General features: G+C 40.8%; 1 protein-coding gene and 1 pseudogene across 8 annotated transcripts in view; one reads left to right on the top strand and one right to left on the bottom strand.

Moving 5' to 3' along the window:
* The window catches only part of NPEPPS (aminopeptidase puromycin sensitive), a 106,286-nt gene that overhangs the window by 33,756 nt on the left and 49,999 nt on the right, over positions 1 to 22,531 (top strand). For 6 of the 7 annotated variants that reach the window (XM_078374269.1, XM_035301381.3, XM_035301378.3 and 3 more), the window contains one exon: positions 11,673 to 11,750. In XM_078374269.1, the coding sequence (XP_078230395.1) occupies positions 11,673 to 11,750 (78 nt within the window). Of the gene's footprint in view, positions 1 to 9,495; positions 9,581 to 11,672; positions 11,751 to 22,531 lie in introns of those variants that run through there. The other variant, XM_078374268.1, reaches the window with a different exon arrangement.
* LOC103793292 (protein max pseudogene) lies at positions 660 to 1,211 on the bottom strand (annotated as a pseudogene). Its single transcript, XR_013535889.1, has one exon. The product of XR_013535889.1 is annotated as a protein max pseudogene (transcript).

The following is a 22,531-nucleotide window of genomic DNA, read 5'->3' as shown; positions in this document are numbered from 1 at the left end:
CTTCCCCAGGCAATCACTGATTTGAGTCCATGGTTGTTTTTGGACAGAATCCATGCAGCCCTCTGTGAGGCTGGCACCGCAGGCTTAAACAGCTGGCTGAGAGAGGCAGGAGTGAAACATGCCGAAGACTCTGTGCTGTGAATCTGTCCCCACTTTTCATACCACAAACTTCTTTTTAAGGATCTGGTCTTTCAATAGGAGCAATACATAGCTTTTTAGAAAAAGGAAAAAAACAACCTTAAAAAGGAGGAGGGTTAATTCTGATTACTCAAAACTGGTCATCTTCTCAAAGTAGAGCAGTTCACAGATTCACAAAGTCTGTCCAACAGAGGTGAGGGCAGGCCAGGCATCCTTTGGTCATGTGCCTGGCAGGGCTGGAGGAGCTGGTAGGGTGAGCAGGATACTATGGGCTCAGAGGTCCGGCTGGCCGTCTGTCCTCCACAGAAAAAGCTGCCAAGTTGGGGTGTTTAGTTTAAAAATTCCTGGTGGGGACAGGGAATCCCTGAAGGGAATACATTTAAAAAATTACACAGTAGAAATGGGGAAGGAGAACGAGAGCTGTTGCTCAAGAGCTTCTACGTAAAAATAAAAACTTTTAAAAAAAGGGAGAAAGAGAAAAATAGAGTCTCTTAAATAGTTCTGAGGGTTCTACAGATGAAGTGAAAGGAGGATGAGATGATGGAGACAGTTTTTATTGCTGGCCTGCCCCGAGTGGCTTAGCGGGCCTCCATCCGGAGCTTCTTCCTGCTTTGGGGCTCTTCAGGCTCAGACTCTAAGCTGGAGTCTGAGCCCCCATCGAAGGCAGAGATGGTGCTGCCCTTGGCGTTGGTGTAGAGGCTGCTGTCTGAGGCGGGGTAGTTGGTCTGCAGTTGGGCACTTGACCTCACCTTCTCCAGTGCACGGACCTGCTGCTCCAGAAGAGCATTCTGCTGCTTGAGGTCGTCAATATCTTGCTGGTGTGTGTGGTTTTTCCTTCGCATATACTGGATATACTCTGTGGCTTTGTCTAGGATTTGGGCCCAGGATGCCTGTGGCTTCTCTCCTTGGAGTGATGGGTCTGAGTCCCGCAAACTGTGAAAGCTGTCTTTGATGTGGTCCCTACGTTTTCGTTCCAGTGCATTATGATGAGCCCGTTTGTCAGCCGCAGATTGAAACCTCGGTTGCTCTTCGTCGCTCTCCACCTTGATGTCATCGTTATCGCTCATTTCCTATGGCCCAGGAAGCGGCCACTGCAGAGGTGGCCGGGAGGGGAAGGGGTGGAGGGGAGGGGGAAGTCACCGACAACAACAAGCCGAGTCCCCCTACCCACACACTCACTCACTCTCTCACACACACACACACACACACACACACACAACACGGGCAGGCTGGTCTCGAACTCCCAACCTTAGGTGATCTGCCCACCTCAGCCTCCCAAAGTGTTGGGATGAGTCACCATGCCCAGCCATTATTATTATTATTATTATTATTTTATTATTATTATTATTTTTTTTTGAGACAAAGTGGTATGATCTTGGCTCACTGCAACCTCTGCCTCCCAGTTCAAGCGATTCTCCTGCCTCAGCCTCCTGAGTAGCTAGGATTACAGGTGGCTGCCACCACGTCTGGCTAATTTTTACATTTTTAGTGGAGACGGGGTTTCACCATGTTGGTCAGGCTGGTCTTGAACTCCTGACCTTGTGATTCGCCTGCCTCAGCTTCCCAAAGTGCTGGGGTGTAAGCCACCATGCCTGGCCATTATTATTATTTTTTACATGCTTTTCTTTATTTATGTTTGACTTTCTGACAGTATCCTGCATCTTTTTTTTCTCCTTTGTACTTTTAATCTTTTTTGTCACTGTATGTTTTATTTTGGATCTTTATTGTGATTTATCTTTCAACTCATGAATTTTCTCTTTAGCTATATCTAATCTGCTTTTAAGATTGTCTGTGAGGGGGAAGTCTGTGTCGAGTCATCTCTGTTCCTCAGGATGTGGTTTATTAAAGTTGTCAAGAATATGGCCTACTTTAAGAGATACCAAGTGAAATTCAGAAGATGACCAGAGGGTAAAACTGATTGCTAGGCTCAGAAATGCTTGGTGATACTGGATAAAAATAAATACAGTACACCCAACTATAGGATGATAGTTTGTGTAACAAAGAGATAGCATTTGTCAAGTTGCTTGTACCCATGTAGAAGGAGATATGATAATCTGCACATTGAATGCACACAAACTGCCAAAATATGGTATGAAGGTTGGTCTGACAAATTATGCTGCAGCGTGTTTAACCAGTCTATGCTGGCCCACAGGCTTTTCAGTAGGGTTCGCATGGAAAAGATCTATAAAGGCCCAGTGGAGGTGACCAGAGATACATTACAATGAGGAAAGCATTGATGGTCAGCTTGGTGCGTCTGGATGCAGACCTTGCCAGAACTACCACTGGCTGAAAGTTTATGGGGCCCTGAAGGGAGCTGTAGATGGAGGCTTGTCTGTTCCTCACAGTAAGAAATGATTCCCTGGTTATGATTCTGAAAGCAAGGAATTTAATTCGGAAGTACATTATGGTCAGAGTGTTGCAGATTACATTCATTACCTAATGGAAGAAGATGAAGATGCTTATAAGAAACAGTTTTCTTAATACATAAAGAACAGTGTAACTCCAGACATGAGGGAGGAGATGTGTAAGGAAGCTCATGCTGCTATATGAGAGAATTCCGTCTATGAGAAGAAGCCCAAGAAAAAAGTTGAAGAAGTGGAACAGTCCTAAAATATCCTTTCCCCAAAAGAAAAATTGAGTAGCTCAAAAGAAGACAAGCTTCCTCAGAGCTCAGAAGGAGGCTGCTGAGAGCTAAACCAAACAATTCTCTATGAGGATTTTTCAGATAAAGACAATAAATGTATTGACTAAGCAGCTAAAAAAGAAAAAAAAAAGGATTATCTATGAGGGTATATATATTTTTTCTTTTTCTTTTTTTTTTAAGATAGGGTCTTGCTCTGTTACCCAGGCCAGAGTACAGTGAAAGGATCACAGCTTACTGTAACCTCAATCTCCTGGGATCAAGTGATCCTCCCACCTCAGCCTCCTAAGTAACTGGAACTACAGATTTATACCACAATGTCTGGCCTTTTTTTTTTTTTTTGGTAGAGATGGGAGTCTTGCTTTGTTGTCCAGGCTGGTCTCAAACTCCTTGCCTCAAGGGATCCTCCCACCTCAGCCTCCCAAAGTGTTGAGATTACAGGCATGAGACACCATGTCTGGCCTGTTTTTTCTTATTGTAGAATTTATTTTTCCAAATTTGCTTGTTTCGTTTGGCTTTTGTTTTTTGTTTTTTTAAAGTAACAACATTTTTTTGCCGAGTTTTTCAAGATTGAGATTTTATATTTTTGAATGTAGTAGGTATATGAATAGTTTGCTAATATCTAGGGGAGCTTTATTTTGTTCCCCATTGGTCACTAGTACTTGAGGTTCATCTTTTTCTAATATCTGGGCTTCAGATTTTCAGAAATTTAATCACATTCCATGTGTGGACTGCTTTTCTTCACTGGTAGGATATCACTTTTTGGGTTTCAAGGCCAAAGCAAGGGGTCATTTACTAAAGTTCCTAGTCTTTTTTTTTTTTTTTTAAATAAAGACAGGGCCTCAATGTGTTACCTAGATTGGTCTCAAACTCCTGGGCTCAAGCAGTCCTCTGACCTTGCCTCCCAAAATGTTGGGATTACAGGCGTGAGCCACAGTGCCCACCCAGCCACAAAGCCCTCAGTGTCGATGGGCCCTGGATTCCTACTTTTGTTCCTGGGGCCTATCTATAGCCTCAGCTTCGAAGTCTGCTACATCTCTGCTAAATCACCAAATGACCCCAGAGCAAAAGTGGCCTAGAATGCAAAGCTTCCTCTTTCTGGGATCTCATCCTCTTCTTCATCTTGATCACCTTATCTTGTTTCTTGTTCTATCTTTTTTTTTTTTTTTTTTTTTTTTGAGATGGAGTCTTGCTCATCTCGAAGGCTGGAGTGCAGCAGGGTGATCTTAGCTCACTGCAACCTCTGCCTCCCCGGTTCAAGCAATTATCTGCCTCAGTCTTCCAAGTAGCTGGGATTACAGGTGCCCACCACCACGCCTGGCTAATTTTTGTATTTTTTTTTTTTTTTTTTTGAGACGGAGTTTCGCTCTTGTTACCCAGGCTGGAGTGCAATGATGTGATATCGGCTCACTGCAACCTCCGCCTCCTGGGTTCAGGCAATTTTCCTGCCTCAGCCTCCTGAGTAGCTGGGATTACAGGAACGCGCCACCGTGCCCAGCTAATTTTTTGTATTTTTAGTAGAGACGGGGTTTCACTGTGTTGACCAGGATGGTCTCGATCTCTTGACCTCATGATCCACCCACCTCGGCCTCCCAAAGTGCTGGGATTACAGGCGTGAGCCACTGCGCCTGGCCCTAATTTTTGTGTTTTTAGTAGAGATGGGGTTTCGCCATCTTGGCCAGGCTAAGTCTTGAACTGACTTCATGATCCACCTGCCTCAGCCTCCCAAAGTGCTGGGATCACAAGCATGAGCCACTGCTCCTGGCCTATGATTCTTTTAAGGAGTGTTTTCGGCTGAGTCTGGTCAACATGGTAAAACCCGTCTCTACTGAAAATACAAAAATTAGCTGGGCATGGTGGTGCACGCTTGTAGTCCCAGTAACTCGGGAGGCTGAGGCAGGAGAATTGCTTGAACCCATGAGGCGGAGGTTGCTGTGAGATGAGATTGCGCCATTGCACTCCAGCCTGGGTAACAAGAGTGAAACTCTGTCTCAAAAAAAAAAAAGGAGTGTTTTCCCCCTGCTTCCAGCTTTTTTAGTTTTGGGAGGAGGAGAGAGAGAGAGACAGAGAATTAGTTTGAATTATATGCTCCTTCATTACCTGAAATAAAGCCCTTAAAAAAAATAGATAAACTGTGACCTACACAGATTAAGTAACAGTGTAAGATCACATAATCAATGGAAATCCTGTTCTAGAATCTGAGTGATTTTAATGAAATACCTCACAGTCATTTATTAAGAACAGGGGCACCCAAGAAGGAATTTTTTGGTTCTGTTGAACCAGATTTATATTTGACACATGCTCATTCTTTTTAGACGTTTTAGATAGCCTAATAAGATAGGACCATCACTACATTATGTAAATATCAAATACCTTTGAAAATATGGGACTGTCAGTATAGATACTGCTTGAATTATAACTATGCATATATCTGATTGGCTTTTATGCACTAGTGTGAGAAGGTCACCTTGGAGCCGTGCAAAGTAAGTTCTTGGTTCCATTTTTCACTTGAATCCCCCTTGGATATCCTCCAGAATGATGTGTTTTCTTTCCCATTGCAACATTATTTTCAGCTTTGTGGAGAAACAAAGTATGTTCCAAGTAGCAGGTAGCCACTGTAGGTCACCTTTGAACTGTGAACTATTTTTTTTGCACCATGAACTGCTTCTAAAAATCACATAAACAATAGGAAGGTTGCCGTCTGAATCAAAAACCAAAACAGCCTCACAATGTGTTTGAGCTGGTACTGAGCTACACTGGTATATGTGGGCTATATAGAATTATATGGTTTAGGTTACTTGTTATTTAAGTATAGCAGTGGCTTGGAGGAAAATACATTGAGTTTCAAATAGATAATTTCTAAAGGAAATTTGAAGCACAGTTGACTTGGCACTTCTGATGTTGGAATTTTAGAAGATTTTATTTCCATATCTCGATGTAATACCAAGGCAAAATCCACTAGAGGCTTGTTTATTTATTTATTTATTTATTTTTGAGACGGAGTTTTGCTCTTGTTACCCAGGCTGAAGTGCAATGGCGTGATCTCGACTCACTGCAACCTCCGCCTCCTGGGTTCAGGCAATTCTCCTGCCTCAGCCTCCTGAGTAGCTGGGATTACAGGCACCTGCCACCATGCCCAGCTAATTTTTTTTGGTATTTTTAGTAGAGACAGGGTTTCACCATGTTGACCAGGATGGTCTCGATCTCTTGACCTCGTGATCCACCCGCCTCGGCCTCCCAAAGTGCTGAGGCTGAGCCACCGCGCCCGGCCCTAGAGGCTTGTTTAAATGGTGTAAGCAATAACGATTTTGGCTATTTTTAAAATTTTCAATCTTTTTAAAATGTGGCCTCTTGAGAATACCATCTCATACTTCTCATTTTCCCTATACTTCCTTTTATGTGATTAAGTTTTACTATGTATAGACATAAAGGGGGCCTGGCATGGTGGCTCATGCCTGCAATCCCAGCATTTTGGGAGGCCAAGGCAGGAGGATTGCTTGAGCCCAGGAGTTCAAGACCAGCCTAGGCAATGCAGTGAGACCCTGTCTCTTTTTTTTTTTAAACATGGGTTTTCACCATTTTGACCACACTGGTCTCGAACTCCTGATCTCAGGCAATCCTCCTGCCTTGGTCTCCCAAAGTGCTGGAATTACAGGTGTGAGCCGCCGCGCCTGGGCAATCCTGTCTCTTTATTTTTATTATTTTTAATTTTTTGGCTAGTCAAGTGAAGCAGTGGGAGTGGAGAAGGAACAAAGAAATCCGTAACTGGTTGTGATCAATTAGTTGTAAACACCACTGCACTTGGACCAGCCAATCCTGTCTCCAAAAAAAAAAAAAAAAAGCTGTGGTTATACTTGTGGTTATACTATATATGTTTTGGCCAGAGTTTCATAGAACACCCATAGTCCCTGTTATTTCCTGAGAGACTCAAACAATAGACATATATTTTATTGAAATATTTGGCCTTTTATTCTTGGTTTCTGAAGTGGCTTCGGAATAGCTTCAGAGCAATAAAAGTGAAAGACAGTCTTTTGTAATAATGCTGGGGTACTTTAGACCTCAGAAATAGGCCTCAGAAAACAGAATCTCTTTCTAACCTTTTCTTGCCTTTCTTTTACTTGCTCCTTCTCTCCAAGCAGGCCATAGAAACTAAAAATATAATCTAATTGTCCCCCAACATTCTGTCTTGGAGCTGAAATTATCCGACCTACCTTGTCTGATTGGAGGTCATAAGACCCCCATTTCAGTAGGGGTCCTGTTCCGTACTTGGGAGGAAAGAATGTTGCACAGAGAGGCCAGTAAGAATCTGAACAGAGAAGCCTTGCTGGATTCCCCACTCAGTCTGTTAGCATTAGATCCTACTCTTTCTGTACAATCGTATTTCTTTTCTTTTTTTTTTTTTTTTGTTTTTGAGACAGAATTTTGCTCTTGTTGCCCAGGCTGGAGTGCAGTGGTGCAATCATGGCTCACTTCAACCTCTGCCTCCTGGGTTCAAGCAATTCTCCTGCTTCAGCCTCCCGAGTAGCTGGGCTTACAGGCATGAGTCACCATGCCCGGCTAATCTTTGTATTTTTAGTAGAGACCGGGTTTCTCCATGTTGGTCAGGCTGGTCTTGAACTCCTGACTTCGGGTGATCTGCCTGCTTCAGCCTCCCAAAGTGCTAGGATTACAGGTGTGAGCCACTACACCCAGCTGTCCAATATTTCTGCACGGTTGTCTGTGTTTCAGTCATGACTATTCAGTGAAGTAATGGACAGGGTACAGAGAGCTTCTGGATAGCTGAACATGTGGAGGTTCTTGGAGGATGGTATACCCAGGGAGGGTATGAGAGCTCTGCACCCCTTCCCACATGCCTTGTTCTGTGCATCTCTTCATCTGTATTTGTACTATTCTTTATAATAAATCAGTACACCTGTTTTCCTGAGTTCTTGGCAATGCTTTAGCAAATTAATGAAACCTAAGAAAAGGTCATGGAAACACTGACTTGAAGCTGGTTGGTCAGAAGTTCTGGATGAGGCTTGGCCTTACAGCTAGTGTCTGAAGTGGGGACAGTCTTGTGGGACTAAGCCCTCTCTCAACCTGTGGGATCTGATGGTATCTCCAGGTAGATTGCATTAAATTGAATTGGATTAGAAGGTGCTCAGCTGGTGGTACCTGCTGCAGAATTGATTGCTTGCTTGTTGATAGGGAGAAATCCCACATTTGGTCATAGAAATCTACTGTGTTGAATATTGTTGTCTAAGAGCAGAAAAAAAGCAATTTGATTTTTCTACACAAGGGGAAGGAAATGTTTCATGATTCAACTAGTGATTTACCTTTCAATGCAAGGTTATTATGCTCAAGTATTAATGTAGGAAGGCTTTTTTGATGCAGAGCATGTATGTGTGTATATATGTGTGTGTCTTTGTAGAGGGCTAACATTAAAAAGTGAAATGGAATAAGGAAGAAGAAATGGTGTTCTGAACTTGAAACCCATTTCATATGCTAAATCATCCCGGTGAAATAGCAACATTAGTTAACTATAAAAAAAATTTAGTTAATTGTTAAAAAAACAGCTTTTCATTGTATTTTAAAAACCATTTGTAGGTTGGGCACAGTGGCTCATGCCTGTAATCCCAGCACTTCGGGAGGCTGAGGCAGGTGGATCACCTGAGGTCAGGAGTTCAAGACCAGCAGCCTGACCAACATGGAGAAACCCCATCTCTACTAAAAATACCAAAGTAGTGGGGCGTGGTGGCATGTGCCTGTAATCCCAGCTACTCAGGAGGCTGAGTCAGGAGAATCATTTGAACCTGGGAGGCAGAGGTTGCAATGAACCGAGATTGCGCCATTGCACTCCAGCCTGGGCAACGAGCAAATTCCATCTTAAAAAAAAAAAAAAAATTTGTATTTTCTTTTTCTGTAATTCATATTTTGTCCATTTTTAATTGCATTGTTACTCCTTTTATTGATTTTGTAAAATGAAGTCTTTATATGAGTGAAATTAACCTTCCATCATGAGTTGGAGCATTTTTTCACCAGGGTTTACTTATCTTTTGATTTTGCTTATGGTCATTTTATAATGCCATGTATTTTTTGTTGGTTTTTTGAGATGGAGTCTTGCTTTGTCACCCAGGCTGGAGTGCAGTGGCATTATCTCAACTCACTGCAACCTCCGCCTCCTGGGTTCAAGCGATTCTCCTGCCTCAGCCTTCTGAGTAGCTGGGATTACAGGCACGTGTCACCACACCCAGCTAATTTTTGTATTTTTAGTAGAGACGGGATTTCACCATGTTGGTCAGGCTGGTCTTGAACTCCTGATCTCATGATCCACCTGCCTCGGCCTCCCAAAGTGCTGGGATTACAGGCGTGAGCCATTGCCCCTGGCCTAGTTGTAGATGTTTTTATGTACATCTCAGATAGAAGTTCTTTGTGACATCATATATATATGTAGTTTGCCTGTTCATTTTCTCTCTCTCTCTCTCTCTCTCTCTCTCTCTCTCTCTTCTCTCTCTCTCTCTCTCTCTCTCTCTCTCTCATCTTTCTTTCTTTCTTTTTTTTTTTTTTTTTGAGATGCAGTGTAGCTCTGTTGCCCAGGCAGGAGTGCAGTGGCACGATCTCAGCTTACTGCAACTTCCGCCTACTGGGTTCAAGCGATTCTCCTGCCTCAGCCTCCCAAGTAGCTGGGATTACAGGCACCTGCCACCATGCCCAGCTGATTTTTGTATTTTTAGTAGAGACACGTTTTTTCAATGTGTTGGCCAGGCTGTTCTCAAACTCCTGATTCACCCCTCTCAGCCTCCCAAAGTGGTAGGATTACAGGTATGAGCCACCACGCCTGGCTGCCTGCTCATTTTCTTAATGGTGTCTTTCGATAAATCACAAGTACTTTAATATTGATATGTGGCAAATCACAAGTATTTAAATATTTATGTAATCTGACCTACCAATTTTTTTTTATGGTTAATACTTTTTTTTTGTTTATACATTTGCCTGCCTCAACCCAACTTTTTTGGGACTCACTGTGATATGAAGAGTAGACTGTAAAACAGCAATATTATAAAAAAGTTAAGAGCATATTGTAATGGTTTAGGAGAAAGATAATGATGTATTGGACTGGGGCTGTAGTGGTGGAGGCACTGAAAAGTAGTATGGGGTTAAATGTTATATCCATTGAATTTGCTTATTGGATGTTTGTTATGAGACAGACAGACATGGAGGGAGGGAGTCAGAATGATTTCATATTTTTGGGTTAAGCAATTGGATAAATGGTGGTGGCCCTTTGTAGAATGTCTGAAACTACAGTTGACCAAGGTTGCTTCAAACTCTAATGGATGTTTGCTAAGTCGTATGTTGTTCAATTTAAAGTAATTGGGCCAGGTGTAATGGCCCAGTTACTCCCCACAGAATCAATTTTAGAACACTTTCTGAACTCCAGGAGGAAAGTACCCTGCCCTTTTCCCCTCTATCACCTAGCCCTAGGCAACCATGAATCTACTTTCAGCCTCCATAGATTGGCCTGTTATAGACAAATATGTGGCTGGTTTCTTAGTATAATGTTTTCAAGGTTATTCACGTTGTAGCATGTGTCAGCTATTTCATTTCATTTTTTTAATCTTATCACCCCCACCCCCTCATTTCTTTTTATTGTCAAATAACATTCAGTTGTATGGATATATATCACATTTTATCTATTCCATCAATTGATGGACGTTTGGGTTGTTTTCATTTTGGGGCTATTATAGATAATGCTAGTATGTATGTTTGTATAATATAACATTTGCTATTATAGATTATGCTGTGAACATTTGTATAAAAACATATGGACATATGTTTTCATTTCTCTTGGATATATACTTAGGAGTGGGATTCTGTATCACATGATAACTCTGTATTCAACCTTTTGAGGAATTGCCAAACTCTTTGGCAAAAGTAGCTGCACCATTTTACATTCCCACTAGCAATATATGCTTCAGTTTCTTTATATCCTGCAGTGGCACAACCTCAGCTCACTGCAGCCTCTGCCTCCTGGCTTCAAGCGATTCTAAATTCTCATGCCTCAGCCTTCCGAGTAGCTGGGACTACAGACATGTGCCACCATGCCTGGCCAAGTTTTATATTTTTAGTAAAGATGGGGTTTTGCCTTGTTGGCCAGGCTGTTCTTGAACGCTTGACCTCAGGTGATCCACACACCTCGGCCTCCCAAAGTGCTGGGATTATAGGCGTGAGCCACCATGCCTGGTCTGACTGGCCAGTTTTTCATTTGGAATGGGGATAGGACGTAGTCAGAAATTGGTCTCTTTGGTTATTTCCCTAACATGTCATCCAGGCATTTTGAATTATCAGTCAAATAAGCAGCAGTCTTTTCTCATTCCTGGCAGAGAGTAAGTCAAACCTTAATTTGCACACCTGTTTTCATGTAACAACAAATAATTTTACCAGAAGTGGGTATGATTTATATCTTAGTTTGAATTGCTACTTATCTTTGGGGGAACAGAACTTTCCTTGATGTATCTTTAACACTGAAATATTGGCAAATTCCCAAGTCTCGAATATTCATGAATAAGACTGCAACATAGCAATATCATAGTAACACAGGATGGGAATGAAGTGTGTCTGGAAATCTGGTAGAAAAACATCACATTTATAAAGCTTTGTTTCCTGTACATCACTGACATTTTATGAATTTGTAAAGAATGTGTAATTATGTTTAAGGAGCATATTTAACTTAGGTAATGTAGCCTAGAATAGGCTAATTTGAAATGAAATTCTTGCTAATAAGGACTTAATTCACCAAATTAAGAATATTTAGTTTTTGTAGAGATTTTGCTCTTAAAAATGTTAATTGCTGCATTCTTGATTTCATCTTGTCAGTCCAGTCAGAACTGTGAAGTAATTTTTTTTCTCATTTCAGAAATACATGCTACAGGATTTAACTATCAAAATGAAGATGAAAAAGTCACCTTGTCTTTCCCTAGTACTCTGCAAACAGGTAAGAGACATGGCTTTTGTAAAATCCCGTGATAAATATAGTGACGTCTGACTTCTTCCAAAGAACTTTATTGTATGCCATTTTTTTCCCTCGTTGTTATTAGCGGATTAAGTATTAAGAGCTTTTTTTTTTTTTAATAAGACGGAATCTCACTCTGTTGCCCAGACTGGAATGTAGTGGCGGGAATCTCAGCTCACTGCAACCTCCACCTTCTGGGTTCAAGTAATTCTCCTGCCTCAGCCTGCCAAGTAGCTGGGGTTACAGGTGTCTGCCACCATACCTGGCTAATTTTTTTTGTATTTTTAGTAGAGACGAGGTTTCACCATGTTGGCCAGGCTGGTCTCCAACTCCTGATCTCAAGTGATCTTCCTGCGCTGGCCTCCCAAAGTGCTGGAATTACAAGCGTGAGCCACCTCGCCTGGCCATATTAAGAGCTTTTGAAAGAGGTTCATGGCAACTTTTGGGCCACTAACATTTCCTTCTATGGAAGTTGGGCTACAAAAACCAAGGTTTTCACCTCCTGTCCCTCTATATTCTCTTTAAATGAACAAGCAAAGAAAAACAGGACAAGGTCTGGCTCGGTGCACGCCTGTAATCACAGCACTATGGGAGGCCAAGGCAGGCCGATCACCTGAGGTCGGGAGTTCGAGACCAGACTGACCAACATGGAGAAATCCCATCTCTGTTAAAAATACAAAATTAGCCAGGCGTGGTGGTGCATCCCTGTAATCCCAGCTACTTAGAAGACTGAGGCAGGAGAATCACTTGAACCCGGCAGGCAGAGGTCGCGGTAAGCCGAGATTGCACCACGGCACTCCAGCCTGGGCAACAGAACGAGACTCTGTCTCAGAAAAAAAAAACAAAACAGGACAGAAACTAAAGATCATTCTACTCTAAAATGTATTGTTTTTCAGTTTTACTTATTTAAAAATACCTTTACCTAGGCCGGGCTTGGTGGCATACCTGTAATCCCAGTGCTTTGGGAGGCCAAGGCAGGCATATCACTTGAGACCAGGAGTTCAAGACCAGCCTGGCCAACATTGCAAAACCCTGTCTCTACCAAAAAATACAAAAATTAGCCAGTATGGTGGTGCATGCCTATAATCCCGGTGACTCTGAAGGCTGAGGCAGGAGAATTGCTTGAACCCGGGAGGTGGAGGTTGCAGTGAGCTGAGATTGGGCCACTGCACTCCGGCCTGGGTGATAGAATGACATTCTGTGAAACAAACAAACAAACAAACAAACAAACAAAAAATACCTTAACCTAGCTCCATCTTCTAAGTGAGTCCAAATCTCTGAAGTGAATGCTCACAGATGATTTTGATATACAGCAAGAGATTAGATAGGTATTAAATGTTATTGAGGGCACAGAAGGAAAGATACTATGTTACTATTGTTAGGTATAAAAGCACAAAGAAATAGAAGAGTTTCTGAGCTTAGTATATGTGGAAGAAATTATATACAAATCAATTGGTATGAACATATGAAAAGGAGCAGATAATTCAAAAGGAAGAAAATGTTAATGACTAATAAGTATGTGAAAAGATATTCAGCCTCCTAGTTATGAGAAATTTTTGCTTCTCATGTGAGCTGAAATTTTTAAAATTCCCAATGATATGGCTGCCTTGATATTGCTAGGGGGAGTATAAATCCATGCAATTGTTTTGAATAGCATTCTGGCAATATATATCAAGAGCCTAAATATGCTCATGTCCTTTGACCCAGCAATTCTGCTAATAGAAATATATCCCAAGGAAAAGTCATAAATACAGAAAATATGCTCAGAAGTGTCTGAGATATTACTTATGGTAGTAGAAAATTATAATGAATATATTTGTTCAACATTAAAGAGATGATTAAGCCAGGAATGACATATCTATATAGTAAAATATGCTTACCAATTAAAAGTGAGATTTGTGAATTCTTAACACTGTAATGTGCTTATTATAATGTAAAATTGAAAAGTAGAATGTAAAATTACATATTTAAGGTAATGAATCATATCTCTAAATGGCACAAAAAATGATGCTTATGCCTGGGTTTTGTCTGGGTGTTGACATAATTGGTGATTTTTATTCTTATTCATACCTTTTGTCTGATTTTCACAATCTTCTACTGAGGATCTATTGACTTAATATAAAAGTATTTTTGGCTGGGCACAGTGGCTCACGCCTGTAATCCCAGCAATTTGGGAGGCCAACGCGGACAGATCACCTGTGGTTGGGAGTTTGAGACCAGCCTGACCAGCATGGAGAAACCCCATCTCTACTAAAAATACAAAATTAGCTGGGCATGGTGGTGCATGCCTGTAATCTCAAGTACTGGGGCGGCTGAGGCAGGAGAATCACTTAAACCCAGGTGGCAGAGGTTGTGGTGAGTCAAGGTAACGCCATTGCACTCCAGCCTGGGCAACAAGAGTGAAACTCGGTCTTAAAAGTATTTTTAGAAAAAATTTAAATTGGAGATGTTTAGTCTTTTATTTCAGTGCTATTGGAGACCTTTTGTGAGTAATTATTATAAAAATAAATGTTTTGGCTAGGTGCAGTGGCTCATGCCTGTAATCTCAGCACTTTGGGAGGCCGAGGTGGGTGGATAACCTAAGGTCAGGAGTTTGAGATCTTCCTGCCCAACATGGCCCAACCCTGTTTCTACTTAAAATACAAAAATTAGCTGGGCATGGTGGCGCATGCCTGTAGTCCCAGCTACTGGGAGGCGGAGGCAGGAGAATCACTTGAACCCAGGAGGCGGAGGCTGCAGTAAGGGGAGATCACTCCACTGCACTCCAGCCTCGTGAAAGAGTGAGACCCCATCTCAGAAACAAACAAAAATAAATGTTTTGCCATGAACATGTATTAAAAGCTATTGAAGAATATAATGTGAAAAATAAGACTTGAGATTCTTTCTCTGATTTCTTCTACTTCTGATGTCTGGTGAATCCGTCTAGAAATATTCTTATGTATATGTAAATTTATGTGTATAATTTAACACACAAATAGAATCTCAGTGGCTTATAACAACTGATGTGGCTTTCTTTCTTACACATGAGCCATGAGGACTGCTGATCATATGCAACCATATCACCAACTCTGCTGGCTCCACTTGGCTCCCAACTCTCTTTCCAGGACCAGTAGTGAGTGAGCAGCCACTGTCTGCATTATGCATGGCAGAGGGCAGAGGCTTAGGGATGGGGAGAAAACTAGACCACAAAGACACATGTAAAGCTTGTGCACGGGCAGGCGTGGTGACTCACACCTGTAATCCCAGCATTTTGGGAGGCTGAGGCAGGAGGATTACTTGTGCCCAGGAGTTTGAGACCGGCCTGGGCAATATAGTGAGACCCTGTCTCTATGAAAAATAAAATAAAAAATTAAACTTCTGTCATGATGGTGGTATATTTGATGTCCACTCACATTTCATTGGCCAGAGCAAGTAGCATGACCAAGCCCAAAGTTACTGGGGCAGCATTTACCTGACATTTGAGAAAAGTTTCTAATGAAAGATAGGACAAAAAGCAAAACTGTAAGTATAATAGAAATATAGGAAGTGGTAAGAGGCAAAGATAAATCTAAAGAAAGTTAAAAAAGACAAAAAACCCCAAAGCTAATTACTATCCTTAGAGGGTTAAGAGAAAGCATTGCCTTCATTAAACAAGGACAACACAGAATACTATCAGATAGGAAGAATTACAGCAAGAAAACTTGGAAATTATGATAGGTATAAAAAAACCCAGTAGAAGTTTTAGAAGATGAAGTTGAGGAAACTTCTAAACAGCAGGAAAAATAGATAGAAAACAGAAAAAATAGATTTGAGAGCCAGTCCAGCAGAACCAACATCCATCAAGTAAAATAGAAACCAGAGAAAATAGGAAGAGGAATTTTTTTTTTTGAGATGGAGTTTTGCTCTTGTTACCCAGGCTGGAGTACAATGGCGCGATCTCGGCTCACCGCAACCTGCGCCTCCTGGGTTCAGGCAATTCTCCTGCCTCAGCCTCCTGAGTAGCAGGGATTATAGGCATGCGCCACCATGCCCAGCTAATTTTTTGTATTTTTAGTAGAGATGGGGTTTCACCATGTTGACCAAGATGGTCTCGATCTCTTGACCTTGGGATCCACCTGCCTCGGCCTCCCAAAGTGCTGGGGTTACAGGCTTGAGCCACTGCGCCCGGCAGAATTTTTTTTTTTTTATTGAGATGGAGTCTGGATCTCTCACCCAGGCTGAGTGCAGTAGTGCGATCTCGGCTCACTGCAGCTTCTGCCTCCTGGGTTCCAGCAATTTTCCTACTTCTGCCTCCCAGGTAGCTGGGATTACAGGAGTGCACCACCATGCCCAGCTAATTTTTCTATTTTTAGTAAGGATGGGATTTCACTCTGTTGGCCAGGCTGGTCTTAAAATCCAGACCTCAGGTGAACTACCCGCCTCACCTACCCTGCTAGGATTACAGGCGTGAGCCACTGTGCCCGGCCAGAAGAAAAACTTTCAAAAAGACATAAAACAGAAAAATTTCTTTGAACTGATAGAGCAGGAACCTTCAGTTTGCAAAGGTATACCATTGAGAGATGCTAGCTTTAAAAATGTGAGAAGTCCCACATTAACTCAAACATTAGAACTTTTGGGATAAAGTAGAACTCTTAAAAAGTTCCTGTCTCGGGTAGGGGGCAATAGGAGGGAAGCAGGTAGCACACTACCTTTAAAATTTACTAATCAGAATAGTCCTAGACTTACCATTAGGAACCATGGAAACTAGACTCTAATGAAGCTGTTTCTTCAGAATACAAAGTGAGTCTGATTTTCAACCTAAAGGTCCATGCTTAGCCCAACTTTGAATTTCAGAGTAAAATAAAGATATTGTCAGATTTGCAAGGTCATAGAAAACGTGATTCTTTGTAAAAGATATTAGAGTGGGGGATAAGTTAGCTAAGCATCACTTTCTTTTTCTTTTTTGAGATGGAGTTTCGCTCTTGTTGCCCAGGCTGGAGTGCAATGGCGTGATCTCGGCTCACTGCAACCTCTGCCTCCCAGGTTCAAGTGATTCTCCTGTCTCAGCCTCCTGAGTAGCTGGGATTACAGGCACATACCACCATGCCCAGCTAATTTTGTATTTTTAGTAGAGATGAGATTTCTCCATGTTGGTCAGGCTGGTCCCGAACTCCCGACCTCAGGTGATCGCCCATTTCTGCCTCCCAAAGTGCTGGGATTACAGGCATGGGCCACTGCGCCCTGTCTGAAGCATCACTTTCTACAGTAAAGAGAAAGTAATGTAAAGAGAAATATAAATAATGTAAAGAGAAAATAATGTCCAAAGTTGAAAAATGAAGAAATAGACTGTGGGTGGTGGCTCATACCTGTAGTCCCAATACTTTGGGAGTCTGAGGTGGGAGGATTGCTTGCCCAGGAGTTCAATGCTGCAGGGAGCTGTGATGCACCACTGCACTTGGGTCTGGGCTCGAGCAAGACTCTCTCTCTAAAAGAAAGGAAAAGAAAAAAAAATAGTTATGTAAGCAAGACATTGAGAAGTCAGAGTTTGAAATTGGTTGCTTCTAGGGGCAGGGTGTGGAGAGTAGGGTAGTGTTGGGCAGGGAACTGCAGCTTGTATATTATAAGCCTCATAGTACTATATGAGTTTTAAACTATAAACCATTACTTTGATAGAAATTTTAAAAGTTTTAAAGTTTTAAATCTATATTATTACAGACTATATTCTGTGTTTACACTGTGAAAAAATTAGCAATAGAAAAAGAGAAATGAAAATCCCTTCTTATATATTTGGAAAAGTTATATCTCTGAATCATTGAGTCAAAGAAGACTTGTTATGGGCTAGGGGCAGTGACACATGCCTGTAATCCCAGCACTTTGGGAGGCTGAGGCAGGCAGATCACAAGGTTAAGAGATTGAGACCATCCTGGCCAACATGGTGATACCCTGTCTCTACTAAAAATACAAAAATTAGCTGGGCATGGTGGTGGGTGCCTGTAGACCCAGCTACAGGAGGAGGCTGAGGCAGGAGACTCGCTTGAAGCCTGGAGGCAGAGATTGCAGTGAGCCGAGATGGTGCTATTATACTCCAGCCTGGTGACAGAACGAGACTCCATCTCTAAAAAATATATATTTGTTATGGAAATTAGAAAATATTTAAAACTAAATAATGAAATTACCACATGTGAAACATGAGGGATAAACATGTTTCATATGCAGATAAGATACTACTCAGAGAGGAAATTTAGTTAAGAAAAAAGACTGAAAATTAATTAGCTAAGTTACAACAAAAGATAACTTGGAGAGAAAGAAGAAAGATTTAAGAGCAGAAACTAATGAAATAAATGAGGAGCAGAAGTATTAAAAAACTGATTTTTTAAAAAGTCCCCAAAGATATGTAAACCTAGTCAGTATAGAAAATAAAACCATAGGCAGGGCACGGTGGCTCATGCCTGTAGTCCCAGCACTTTGGGAGGCCGAGGAGGGTGGATCACCTGAGGCTAGGAGCCTGACCAACATGGAGAAATCCTGTCTCAACTAAAAATTCAAAATTAGGTGGGCATGGTGGTGCATGCCTGTAATCCCAGCTACTCAGGAGGCTGAGGCAGGAGAATTGCTTGAACCCGGGAGGCAGAGGTTGCAGTGAGCCGAGATCGAGTCATTACACTTCAGCCTGGGCAATGAGAGTGAAACTGTCTTAAAAGAAAGAAAAAGAAAATAAAAGCATAGATTGAATTGCTGTTCAGCATTAGGAAATATGGCAACATTGTTCATTAAAATTTAACAATTAAACATTCTATATTTATCAAAAAAAATCAATTTATTTGTTAGAATTCACCAGGGAAGAATAGACAGAAACTTCTAACATGATAGAAGATAAGTATACACACACGCACGCACGCATGCATGCACACACGCCATAATCTGTGCCAGGCACTGTTTTAAGTACATAAAAAATATTTACTTAATCCTTTTTTTTGTGACAAAGTCTCTGTCACCCAGGCTGTCTCCCAATCTGGAGCGTGGTGGTGCAGTCACGGCTCACTGCAGCCTCAAACTCCTGGGCTCAAGTGATTTTCCCACTTCAGCCTCCCATGTGGCTGAGACTGCATGCACATGCCACTGCATCTGGTTAATTTTTCAATTTTTTTTTAGAGACAGGGTCTCGTTATGTTGCCTAGGCTGATCTCAAATGCCTGGCCTCAAGTGATCCTCCTACCTCAGAGAGGATTTTGCCAGCCACCCAAATGTTGAGATTACAGACATGAGCCACTATGCTAGCCAGATTCTGTTACCTGTATTTTATAGATAAACTAAGGCAGAAAAATGATTTCATTGTCCAAGGTCACATAGCTAGTAGGTAGCAGAGCTGGGATTTAAACCTAAGCAGTTTAACTCAAAAGTCTGCACTTCTGACCACCATATTGTGCTATCTTTATTTTTCAAATTAAATATTTCAAAAACATAATATGTTTACATAATTTAAAATTCAAATGCTATGCAATGAAATTTTGTTTGTCATTCTACCCTGTCTTCCTTTTGTAGCTCCATTCCTCAGGAGCAACCAGTTTCCTTTAAAAACTATACATGCTTTTGTAAGCGTTTATTTATATACTTCTTTTATTTTTTTTTTGGAGACAGAGTCTCGCTCTGTCTCCCAGGCTGGAATGCAGTGGTTCGATCTTGGCTCACTCCAACCTCTGCCTCCTGGATTCAAGCAATTCTCCTGCCTCAGTCCCAGCCTATAGTTGGGACTACAGGTGCCTGCCACCATGCCTAGCTAATTTTTGTATTTTTAGTAGAGATGGGGTTTCACCATGTTGATCAGGCTGGTCTTGTGATCTTGTAGGTCTTCTGACCTTGTGATCCGCCCGCCACAGCCTCCCAAAGCTCTAGGATTACAGGCATGAGCCACTGTGCCTGGCCTTTTTATGTATATACTTTTTAAGAACACAGAAATTGCCTGTAATCCCAGCTACTCAGGAGGCTGAGGCAGGAGAATTGCCTGAACCCAGGAGGCGGAGGTTGCAGTGAGCCAAGATCGCGCCATTGCACTCCAGCCTGGGTAACAAGAGCGAAACTCCGTCTCAAAAAAATAAAAAAAAAAAAGAACACAGAAATTATCATGTCATACATAATGTTCTGCACCTTTCTTCTTTTCCCCTTAACTGTAAATATTAGAGGTCATTTATTATTAGTATATAAGAGCTGCATCATTTTTGATAAGATCTGTTTGCAGCAGACATGCTAAATGTCTGTTAAATTTCTATTTCAAATAATAGGAACAAGTCAGAGAACATTATGACCATTAGTATAGTATAATTCACTGTAGTTTTTGACATTTTTGGCCAATATAACAATTTTGAGCTAATATAACAACTGATATAAATATCAGAACAGAAAAATTATCTTGCAGGTGTGATAATACTGAATTATTGAGTATCTATTTGAAATCATTGGCTTTCACATTTTCCCAAGGTTTGCTTTAAGAATGAAGTTATCTTGGACAGATGCAGTGGCTCACGCCTGTAATCCCAGCACTTTGGGAAGCTGAGGCGGGTGGATCACCTGAGGTCAGGAATTCGAGACCAGCCTGCCCAACGTGGCTGTCTCTGCTGAAAAAAAAAATACAAAAAATTAGCTGGGTGTGGTGGTGGGCACCTGTAATCCCAACTACTCGGGAGGCTGAGGCAGGAGAATTGCTTGAACCCGGGAGGCGGAGGGTGGAGTGAGTGGAGATCCTGCCACTGCACTCCAGCCTGGGCTACAAGAGCAAAACTCCATCTCAAAAAAAAAAAAAGAATGAAGTTATCTTTTTCAAGACAGATCGATTGCACAAGTTATCTGATAATGAAGTAAATACTGAATTTAGGAGAACATTAGTAACCTTTGTGTTTAGCCTCATCAAATTTAACAGTTGTGCAAACTGTTATACAGCTAAGTAAAATATCTGCTTTTCTGAAATTGGCACCATTCTGGAATAGTGATTAAATTACCATAATTATTGTAAGGTCTGACAACCTCAGAATTAGTGGCTGAGGGTCCTGAGAGTGGTATTTATATGGAGAAACACTGGTAGTTCTCAGCATTTTGAAGAGTCAAAAACAAGATAATAAGAAGTGTTGACACATGGCGAAACCCTGTCTTTGCTAAAAACAAAAATTAGTCAGGTGTGGTAGTGCATGCCTGTATTCCCAGCTACTAAGGAGGCTGAGGCAAGAGAATTGTTTGAACCCGGGAGACAGAAGTTGCAGTGAGCTCAGATTGCACCACCACACTTTAGCCTGGGCAACAGACTGAGACTGTTTCCAAAAAAAAAAAAAAAGACACACAAAGAAGTGGTGACACAAAGGCAAAGTACCTTTATTCCCTTTTTATATAAATTAAGCTGTCTTTATTTTTATAGCATTTAATAGGCTCATTAAATTTCTTATTACTAAAGTATTTCAAGATTTACTCCAGGTTTTACAATTGCTACTTTCCTAAGCTTTAAATATTTAAGGTTTTTGGTGGAAGTCTTAGTTTTTCAGTTGCTTACTTTATAAATGAGCTTGATATATGTTTCAAAAGGTTTATAACCCCAAAAAGATAAATATTTCATACATTGGATATGAAATAAGGTATCTAATTTGAGGAAGTGGTATAAATTATGTGTGTTGATAGGTATAAAATTAGACAATTTGGCAATCAATTAATATGGTGTAAATTTGATAAATGAAATTTATTAAAAAGTAATTTTTCTCCTCCTTGCCCTAAAATTCCACTTTATGAATAGTAAATACTTTGTAATCGGTATCATATAATGTGACACTAATTAAATTCATTAATGATTTTTAAATACTTTAACTTGTGTATTGTTTGAATTTCAGGTAATAACTCTTTCCAATACTTTGTATTTTGTTTAGTATGCCACTTTTTGGAAGTGGTCACTGTCAATATCTTGTTATGGTTTGATGGCCTTGGAGATTTAAAACCGAGTAAAAGTATAAGCAGCCTTTCTTATTTAGTTACGAGTTTTAAATACACTTTTATTCCAAGTAGGAAAACTTGTAAGTAGATTTACCATGAAATATGAATTATATTTTAAAAATCTTCACAGTTGATTGACATAGTGAAACAGACTGGCCAATTACACTTATGGAGTTGTAACATAAAATTCCATCATACAGTTTCCATTAAAGGTAGTAGGTTTTTATAACCTGTTAGACCTTCTGTGCAAACTTCATTAATGTGAATACATTTCCTTTTTTAAAAAAATTAAGTGAATTTCTAAAGAAAATAGAAATTTGAAATTTTTAATTTAAATTTTGTGTTATTTAATTTTTAGTATCATTTAGAATTATTAATTATTTTACTATATTTAGATATGCTGTCCCAGTAACCTGTCATTCTCTTTAAAGAATAAGTATTTATTGTCCTCTTTAGATACTCACAAATATCTGATTTAAAAAAAAAATAACCATCACAAATGTCTATTCAATTAAGCTTCAATAGAGTTGGTTTTTTTTCTCAGAATGATTAAGCATATAGCACTTTGGTGATGACTTTGCTCTAAAGGTCTGAAATTTTCACCTAAAATACTTTCAGAACCAGTTTGAGGCATCAGGCTAAAACAGTTGGTAGTTTGTCATTCACTTATTCTGTAGACTCACACTCCTCATAATTTTTGGTCCTTTCCAAAAAGCAAATTCAGTTTTATAAGATCAAGATTTGACTTTGAGATCATTCAAAAGAATGTCGGAGGGGCCAGGTACGGTGGCTCATGCTTGTAATCCCAGTACTTTGGGAGGCTGAGGTGGGCAGATAGA

Source organism: Callithrix jacchus, chromosome 5 (assembly GCF_049354715.1).
Source record: "Callithrix jacchus isolate 240 chromosome 5, calJac240_pri, whole genome shotgun sequence".
Lineage (NCBI taxonomy): Eukaryota > Metazoa > Chordata > Mammalia > Primates > Cebidae > Callithrix > Callithrix jacchus.
The sequence above is the reverse complement of the archived record's forward strand: the minus strand, read 5'-3'. Positions and strand labels throughout refer to the sequence as shown.